General features: G+C 50.0%; 3 protein-coding genes across 3 annotated transcripts; all 3 read right to left on the minus strand.

Moving 5' to 3' along the window:
• Positions 1-778: 778 nt before the first annotated feature.
• GUITHDRAFT_121924 (hypothetical protein) lies at positions 779-1,134 on the minus strand (the record flags this gene model as incomplete). The annotated part of the gene is made up of 2 exons (XM_005818800.1): positions 779-951; positions 990-1,134. The coding sequence occupies 2 exons, from the start codon at positions 1,132-1,134 to the stop codon at positions 779-781; spliced, it is 318 nt and encodes a 105-aa protein (XP_005818857.1).
• Positions 1,135-1,510: 376 nt separating this feature from the next.
• Positions 1,511-5,031, minus strand: GUITHDRAFT_121925 (hypothetical protein; the record flags this gene model as incomplete). Its single annotated transcript, XM_005818801.1, has 19 exons — positions 1,511-1,564; positions 1,609-1,674; positions 1,972-2,038; positions 2,226-2,263; positions 2,448-2,529; positions 2,741-2,832; positions 2,886-2,925; positions 2,969-3,042; positions 3,208-3,240; positions 3,294-3,364; positions 3,666-3,915; positions 3,961-3,998; positions 4,045-4,072; positions 4,137-4,241; positions 4,294-4,353; positions 4,406-4,486; positions 4,543-4,601; positions 4,645-4,827; positions 4,878-5,031. 19 exons carry the CDS (start codon positions 5,029-5,031, stop codon positions 1,511-1,513), a joined length of 1,575 nt encoding a protein of 524 aa, XP_005818858.1.
• A 2,338-nt stretch (positions 5,032-7,369) lies between these two features.
• On the minus strand, positions 7,370-8,225 carry GUITHDRAFT_121926 (hypothetical protein; the record flags this gene model as incomplete). The annotated part of the gene is made up of 2 exons (XM_005818802.1): positions 7,370-7,457; positions 7,507-8,225. 2 exons carry the CDS (start codon positions 8,223-8,225, stop codon positions 7,370-7,372), a joined length of 807 nt encoding a protein of 268 aa, XP_005818859.1.
• Positions 8,226-9,419: the final 1,194 nt, after the last annotated feature.

Below are 9,419 nucleotides of genomic sequence, written 5' to 3' on the forward strand. Positions count from 1 at the left end.
GGAGATGAAGGAGATGAAGGAGATGAAGGAGATGAAGGAGATGAAGGAGATGAAGGAGATGAAGGAGATGAAGGAGATGAAGGAGATGAAGGAGATCAAGGGATTCATGATGAACCTCCACGGAAGAGAAAGATCCTGCGAACTTCCACCACTCGCATGCCCCGACCCTAATCATCATCATCATCATCATCATCGTCATCGTCGTCATCATCATCATCATCATCATCATCATCATCATCGTCATCGTCATCGTCATCATCATCATCATCATCATCATCATCATCATCATTTATCGCCGTCCCCGTCGTCCCCGTCAATCATTTTTACCGTCATCATGAACAAAGACAAAGCAAAAACATAAGAATATCTCAACACAAGCTGACCTGATTGAAATGAATTTGCCGCTAGCACTGTTTGCAAAAATGTAAAATTTCAGCAATGCGCTTTAAAACTTGAGACGATCCGCAGACACAAAATATTGTAAAGGAGAAACAAAAATTGAAGAAAAGAATAGAGGAAAGAATTGCTCTTGCATGTAAGACATCAAGAAATGAATTCAGGTTCAGAAATCAACACAAAGATATCAGAAGTATTCACAAGATTGCATGTATCCTCCAAAGTTTCCTTACCGGCACGTTGCCGAGCCAATGTTTCCTCTTGTTTGTTCCGACACTCAAGAAATTTCAACTGGGAGGGTTTCAGCTTGACAGAAATTTCTGCAATGATACAAGAACGTCTCACCTTGGCAAGTTTGTAGGTGTTGCAACGTTTCCGGAAATCAATCTTCATGAGATGATTCAGACGTGTTGATGTTGATGTTGATGTTGATGTTGATGTTGATGTTGATGTTGATGTTGATAATGGTGTTGGTGTTGATGTTGATGTCGATGTCGATGTTGGTGTTGATGTTGATGTTGATGTTGATGTTGATGTTGGTGTGTACAAGCTCACCTTGAGACAGGACGACAGAAACTCTCTAGCTTCTTCACTAATGTCTTTAGGAATTTCCGGGTCTTCTTCGATCTGTTTGGAAGCTTTAGACCTTGTTATGATGATGATGATGATGATGATGATGATGATGATGATGATGATGATGATGATGATGATGATGATGATGATGATGATACAGGCCATCAATTTCTCGAAAAGCACTTGATGCACGAATTGATTACAGAAACACATAGAACGACAAAATAATTTGAGATCAACAAAACCAAATTGAGATATTACGTACGAACTTTGCAAATCACAACATAGAACACAACAAGTCAGAAAGATGAAATGATTATTCCAGAAGCAGATCATCAGAAGAAAACGACAGAAGACAAACAAGAAGAATCAAGAAGCAGACAACATGAATCAAGTCTACCTGTGAAAGCCGATACAACTTGTGGACTTTAAGCTGATCATCGCTGTTGTCATCGAACGGGAGCTCCAGGGTGAACATCTCATGTACAATACACCTTTTGATCGAAATTTTCAACCATTGCGCTCTCAAACATGTCAAACATCACCCGAGACCCCACACATCACTCTGACGGTGAAGCTCTTTTTCTCTCAGCAGCTGTCATGACATGTCACGCCAACTCTTCTCGACATGTTCTTCACCTCCGGCGCGATGTACCCGGGAGTTCCTTGGAGGTCACCACGGTAGGTGTCTTTGATATTCAGCGACTGAAAAGCGCGTGAGATAAGATAGGTAGACAGGTATGAATGAGGGAGACGATGATTTTGTTGTTGATGATAATGGTGGTGGTGGTGGTGGTGGAGGAGGAGGAGGAGGAGGAGGAGATGATAATGATAATGATAATGATGATGATGGTGCGGATGATGATAGAGATGATGATGGAGATGATGGAGATGATGATGATGATGATGATGATGACACTGATGATGATGATATGCATCAATTCAGAAGGACAGAAGGATGAAAATGGCAAAAGGGTGAACGGGTGGAGCAAGACGATTCACCGCTCCGAAGTCTGCCAATTTCATAATTCCTTCTCGTGATATTAGACAATTTCCACTCTTGACATCCCTACAGCACTGTGAGTCAAGAAGAATGATAGCAGAAGGAGGACGAGAGGGAGTGGGAGGGAGGGAGGGAGCAGGTGAAGCAGGTGAAGCAGAGGAAGAGGAGGAGAAGGAGGAAGAGGAGGAAGAGGAGGAAGGCTAAGGAGCAAAGGGGTGTGGAGGGTTTGAGGGGAGTAAGGAGGAACTAGTACCGATGCATCATCCCATGTCTGTGGAGGTAGGATAATCCCTTTGAAAACGTTTCAGCAAAGAGGGAGAAAAGAGGGCAAGAGGAGACTACAAGAAACGGCGCAAGTAGGAGGAGGAGGAGGGGAGGAAGAGGAGGAGGAGAAAGAGGGGAGGGGAGTGAGGGCAAAGGGGAATATCAAGAAGGAGGGAGCAGTGGGTACAGGAGGCTTCGAGGAAGAAGATACCTCGGTGAGATCTCTTGTGAAGGCTCGGATCACTTGCTCTTCCAGCTTGCCGGCGACGTCCAGGAGGGATGAGAGACTGTCGCTGAATGAGGGGAGGGAGGAAAGAAAAGACTACATGAAGGGGAAGACAAAGGAGCTGGAGAGAGAGCGAAAGTTGGGAAGGAGAGGAAAAAAGACAGGAGCAGGAGCAGGAGCAGGAGCAGAGGAAGGGGGAGAAGCTGAAGCAGAAGCAGAGGGAGGGGGAGAAGCAGTTGGTGGTTGTTGCCCTGGCACTAGAGGTGGGAGGCTTGAACCTTCCAGCTTGACAATATTCCATGACAATGTAGAGCTGATCTTGTATGATGTTCGCTCCTTTGTACTTGACGATGTTGGGATGCGACAGGCGCTGAGATCTCCACCATGAGGAGACGAGACCTCCTCCTTCCTCTCCTCACTCACCTGGAGAGTTTGTAGCTCGTGCTCGAGCTGAATCAGGTGACTGGATTTGGTCATTCCCTGCTTGCAGGTTGAGACGACAGCACGAGGCATGTGGAGGAGTTGCCTGAAGGTACGTTGTCTTGATCGCGAACTCTTCCTTGGTCTTCTTGTCGTAGCCCTGAGGATCACGGGGTGAGGTCTGAGAGACTCGAGGCGGCAGGAAGGAAGTTCGGCAGAAGTTTGAGAAGATCGAAAGAAGTTTGAGAAGTAGTGCAGAAGTTTGAGATGAAGGAAGAACAAAACGTGGATGGCCGTGAATACGGCAAGAACACGAGGAGCTGACCTTGTAGACGCAACCGTATGTTCCGCTCCCAATCTGCAACATCCAACGTCTCAACGACGGTAGCAGCCCCTCCCGTTCGATCTCACCATGACGTCCGATTTCCTCCAGGTCTTGATGTTTGATTTCTTGCCAGCGACTTCAAAGAAAATTAAACAATCTGAATACACGGAAGGAGGAGGAGCAGCAGCAGCAGCAGCAGCAAGGAGGAGGAGGGAAGAAGGAGGAGCCAACACAAGAAAGATGGGTTACACATCACTTTGACACAAGTGATATGTAGACCCAAGAACAACATCGTGAATCACTAAAGCTACAACCGTACACTGGCATACAACAGCAACAAACATCCCACGACTTGCCTGTCAGCGAATAGACACTGTCGGAGCGTTTCACAGCCTGCTTCATCGTCTCCACTTCATCACCCACCTGCAAGGAGGAGAGGAAGGAACTTCAGCACGCACCCTGCTGGGCTGTCCAGGCACTCACGAGAAGCACGAGCGACTTGACTTCATCGTTGTCGAAGTATCCATCGTTCCCTCGGATGAGCTCCTCGCTCACAGTCGCAGAGACTGTTGGAATGATGCTCTCCTGATTCAGGTTGCTCTCCGGCCCCTTCACCCTCAGCAGCCAGTTCCTCCTTAACGTGGTATACACTCGCGGCAGCACGGCGATGGAGAACAGTGACAGCCCAGTCTTCCACACAACTCCAACCTGCCGAAGACTCAGAAGCTGCTGAAGTCATTGACCATCTCCTACGTTCTCCTCCATCAGATTGATGGTCTTCAGGAAAGTTGCTGCTGTAAAGTCAGAGATCGCTGCCGGAAGCTGCGATTTACAAACCCGAATCCATGTGAAAGACGTGCAGAGTCTGCGACGCAAAAGACGTCAGAGATCCTGCGAGGTGCAAGGGACGGGGGAGGGAGGGTACTTACCATGTAGACATTCCGGAGGTAGTTGATGAGTTTTCCCCAGATCAGGAGGAGAATCCAGGTTTCATGCTCCCAGAACTCTCGGAAGACAACATGTCCGAACAAGATCTGATCAAAGCCCATCATTGTGTTCGTCAACAACGGTCAAGTGATACAAGACCTGCAGGAGAACATAGATCTGCAGGTACTTCTCATGACTCGATCCGACCCTGTGAGAGTTCTGTAGAAGGAATCGTCAATCCTACGGAAATCCTCGGTAAGAGGAGTTCTACCTCTGCAAAGATTGTCCAGATAGCAAACAAGGTATTCTTGCACCTCAACAGCCACCTGATGCCATGAAATCTCGTCGATGTCTACATCACAACCATGAGGACGTGGTCAAAGTGCATTCAAGGCTCTGCCAGCATACTTGGATGTTGGTGAGACCGAGGAGGAGGATGCAACACATCGACAAGATCGTGTTCGAGGCTGGCAAGAAGAACTGCAGGAGGAGAGCTTATCATCAGAGCACCGAACGGAGAACAACTCAGACGGATAGCAGCCGTGCTCACCTCTTGGTTCCACAGATGTTTTGTTTGAATTGGTTGATTCGCACTGCTCAGCTTCGCATCATACTCGACTATCAGATGGATGATGTAGGCCTTGACGATGATGTCGCAGATTGAGACAACTATTCCCCACAGACAGAGGTGTTCTTCCATGCGCATGTCAGTCTTGGCCCGTGAACGAGTAGACTCTTCTCACCTTCAAGCCAGGTGTTGCTATCCAGATCATCTCTGAAAGCTGCTTCCATCTTCTCATCCAGGAATTTCGCGAACGTGAAGCTTCGGCTCAGTTTTTTTCTCTCTTTCTGCGAGAACTCTTGCGCGGTTCGCGCTTGCTCCGCGTCACTTGTCATCTTCGGCCTGCTGGGAAGGAAGCTGGGAAGGAGGGGGTTGCAAACAACGAGTGGAGCTCAATGGAATTTCAGAGCAGCGGCCAGCATATCTGCCTTGCGAGCAGAGAGCGGGTTGTTCACATTAAACGGTTCACTGCACAAGTTGAGGTGTCCTGACAGGCAGCCCTCTGCACAAGAAACACGAATCATGCGTGACCGTGATTTCCAACACACACGGAATTGAAAATCTCCTCCCCTCTCCTATCCAACCGATTTCGCCACCACCCACACACCCTGGCCTCTTCTCCCTCTCACCCATCATCTTGGTACAATTCAGCCCCACATGGATCGAGCATCACCCACGCGCTGTCTCTATCTCTACATTACTCATCGTCTCACTACCCTCAGTGTTCTTTGGATCAGACCGCAAACGCAAGCAAGCACGGACATAAGGGATCAACAAAGATTCCTTGCATTGCTCACAGATTTCTTCATCCTATTCACTTTCTTCTACCCTGTCCCATGCTCTTGCACAACTTATTCCTTCTTGTGCACTCATTGGATTTCGTTGCACCCTCTCCTCCCTTTCCTTGCATCAAATACCCCATCCCTCCTTCTCTCCCTCTCTCCGCTCTCCCTTGCGCTAATCTCTCTGATCTTCTCTTACTCTCCCTCCTGTTCGACTCCTTTCTCTCCCTCCTCCTCCTCCTCTCCCTCGCTTCCCTCGCTCACAACTCTTCCTGCATGGCTGGCCCGCCATTTCTTGTTTTAAACATATGTTCCTTTGGTCTACCCCCACCCCTACATTTCCAGAAAACTCACTACACCCCTACAGGGATTGAACCGCTCTGGCCGCCAACATTCACTGGAATGACAAGAACATTTTAAACTGGGGGTACTAATTTTAAAAAAATGTACTGCGGGATGAGCGAAGGGTGTTTTGGCGGTGGGGAACAGGGGGGTGGGGGTAGTACAAGACCACGTATCTCCGATGCGGAGGATACCAAACGATGTCTTTCCTGCATTGACAGGCGGGAAGTCGAGGAGGCGGGGGTTTTAACAGAGCACGAGGGCGGGCGGGTGATGGAGGAGTGAAGAGTCCAGAGCGTCAACCAGGCAGGAAAGTGACGGGGAGGGAGGGAAGGGAGGAGAATCTCCTGATGGGAGAGCGAGGGAGGAGGAGGCGAGGAGGAGGAAGAGTCCAGAGCGCCAATTAGGCACGAAAGTGCTCCCAGACAAGTTGTGTCTACGAGGGTAGACAAGTTCTCCTTTTTTAATTTTTAAGCCAAGTGACTTCCCACGTCTGTGTTCAAGATGGTGCGAGTGAGGAAGAAACTTGTGCACGGGAGAAGCCCTGGAGCAAGGAGGACAAGATGGAAAACAGGGATGGAGGCAGCCGGGCATTAATGCGCTGGTGAAACATGAAACTATACGAACTGCCAATCGATGAATCGTGTATGTCATGAAGGCATTGACAAGTTGTCGAGATGTCAAGAGAATTTTGAAGCGGGAAAGGACCTGAAATCAAAGAATGATCATTGTACAGAATGCAACTCCCATGTTTCAAGAAATCTTTGACCTCGAGTTCTCGGCAGGTCATGAAAGTGAACTTGAGGAGTTGCAGAAACATGTCAAAATTGTCTGCAAAATCAACAAGTCTCATTCGTTTCTCTTAGGTAACGCAATGCATCAAAATGCTGTTCAAGGCTGGTGAAGTGTGATACTTGCTTCCAACAGCCTTTGGCCTCTGTGCCTCTCAGTGGTTCTGTATGATTTCAGTCGCACAATGTCACATGTAAGCTCGACTGTGATGTTGGGCATGCGCGCGACGACTTGGGAACATGTGAAAGGGAAACAGACATGACAGGAGGAATTGTAGCCAAAATCTCGATCCTCGCCAGCTGCACAATAAAATCTACAACTTTCTCTTCCAGCAGGGGAGGGTGACAGGCACCACAGCATTGTTTCTTCAGATCCCATAGGTAGCTGAAATGAGCTCGGCCATCCATACGAAGGAATCTCACTGAGCGTGAGGAGACAGAAAAACAATTCACCACCCTTTTCAACGATCACGGCAAAAATCGGGAGGCTACCACCTCCTACAACCAGTACAACAACAGCTCCAATATGGTTTTGATCGAATTTTGTGACTCACGGATTGTTCAGAGCCATCATTCTTCAAAAATTTGATAGAATCCATCGTAACGTGATATGCTTGTAAATCACACATATTATCATTGACATTATTCTCACTCCAGTTACACTCTAGCTCTCACCCTGCGCTCCTTAACTGACCTGCTTCTATCCCCCATCCTCCTCTCCCCCCCCTCTTCCTGACGGCAAAGTCATGCTCTTCCTTCTAGTCCCATGGCGTGAGGAACACTGACGCCTCCCGGAAGATGCTTTCGGCTGTCCATGGAGAGTGGACCGGGAAAGGGCTGGGAGTCCTGGGCTCAAGACTCAGAGGAGCACCTGGCCCTCTTCGATCCGTCCCACCGGTCGAAGCTGCTGCTACGAGAGAGAGAGACAGGACGAGACTCCGGCAGCTCCTCCGACTCCTCCAGCTCCTCATACAGCTCAGGCGACGTGGCCAAGACCCTCGGCTGCTTTGGCACTTGAGGTAGCGGCATCAGCTTCTCCTCGGGCTCGGCCTCAAGGGAGGGCATGCGCCACGCCTCGTCCGTGTAGAGCTGCTGCATGTGCTTGTCGTCCTCCTCACACTTGCTCTCATTCCGCCCATCGCTGCGATCCACTAGCCCGTGAACTACACGCGAGCTCCCCTCCATCTCATCCTCCATCTCCTGCTGCTGCCCCACCTCCTGCTCCTCTGCTGATGGCAAAGCACCATGCAAGACCGGCCCTGGCCCATGCTCTGCCGCGCCCTGCCTGCCAACATCCGGCGTCGCGTTCTTGTACTCATCGAGCAGAGGCGAATCTTTGCTAGAGCGCTTCTTCTCCCAGCGCTCGGGGTCGAAGGCCCACTCCATGGACCACATGAAGTCTGCCTTCTGCTGCTGGTCGGCTGAGGCATAGCGAGTGTTGACCTTAGGGCGTATGCCGAGGATGTTGAGGAAGCGGTAGATGATCTGAGCGTGGTTGGTGTCCCCGCTGCTGCTCCGGTTGGCATCCTTCCAGAAATCATTGGTCTTGACCATGTCGATCATGGCGTCGTGGAAGTATGGCTGCGTCACTTGAATCTCGCTGAAGCCCAGCATGCAGTTATCATCTCTCCGTATCACAGTCACAAGGCCTGCGGATGCGAGGTTGCGCAGCAAAGCAGCGAGGGAGACCAAGCGCTGTCTTGGAGAGGGTCGGAGGTGGTGTAGGGGAGGAGCAGGAGGAGCAGGGAGGAAGGTAAGAGCAGAGGGAAGAGCAGGACTAGTGGGGGACTCGCTGGGAAGGGCGAGGTAGGCAGAACCGAAAGTTGCGGACGTCGGGGGAGGCATGGGGTAGGAGCAGAGGAGGGTGGCTTGAGTTGGGTTGTACGAAATTGAGAACCTCGGGTGGGCACTCCACTTATGAAGTTCGTAGAATTGATAGGGGGTAGGGTAGAATTCGCATCCTCCAAGGGTGGGTGAGAGCATTTTTGCCTCCAACAGGGTAGGTAGTCTTCAGGTACCCCTAAGGACCAACAGGGGGTATACAATAATCTACGCACCGGTAGCAAAAAGCAGCGTTCTGATTACCCCCATGAGGGTGGTGGATGAGAGAAGGACGGTGGGGGTGTAGATCAAAGGTACGGTAGGGGTGGGGGAAGCGATGGGAGTACAAGTGATGGGGCAGGGGTATACATGGGCAGGGTGCGTGAATCAATGGGGTAGACTGTCATATAGCCGAAGGGGTAGTGAAACATGGATTTATCACGGGTACTAGCTAGGATGCATGGGTAGAGGGTAGTTAAGTAAAGGAAGCCAATCAGGGTGGGGTAGGGGAAGAATCAAACATATTTGTGGGAACAGAGGCGAATCTCGGAGGTAGGGTAGGGTGAGTACCCAATGGTATAGACAGAGGGGGTGATTGTAGTCATATGTACCGGTACCTCACAACCCTCCCTCAGTACCCCAGTAGAAACATGGAGAAGATTGCATGTGGGGCGGGAGGGAGAGGAGGAGGGAAGGATGGGAGGAGGCGGTTGCTGCATCTCTCAGGTCGTAGTCGTCGAGCATGCTCGCAGTCACGCTTCATCCGAGCATGATGGCGCTCATGGGGTAAGAAGGACTCGCAAGGATCACGCGCTCCGAGCCTGGTACGGTTAGCGATATCATATGCTTTATTTTAGGTCATTGTGTGTAATACAATTTCATCATTATAACTTCTTTCATACAATCTAACTCTGCGCTCCTTAACTGACCTGCTTCTATCCCCCATCCTCCTCCTCCCCGCCCCCCCCACCCCTCCTCTCGCGCGCG

Source organism: Guillardia theta (genome assembly GCF_000315625.1).
Source record: "Guillardia theta CCMP2712 unplaced genomic scaffold GUITHscaffold_266, whole genome shotgun sequence".
Classification (NCBI taxonomy): Eukaryota; class Cryptophyceae; order Pyrenomonadales; family Geminigeraceae; genus Guillardia; species Guillardia theta.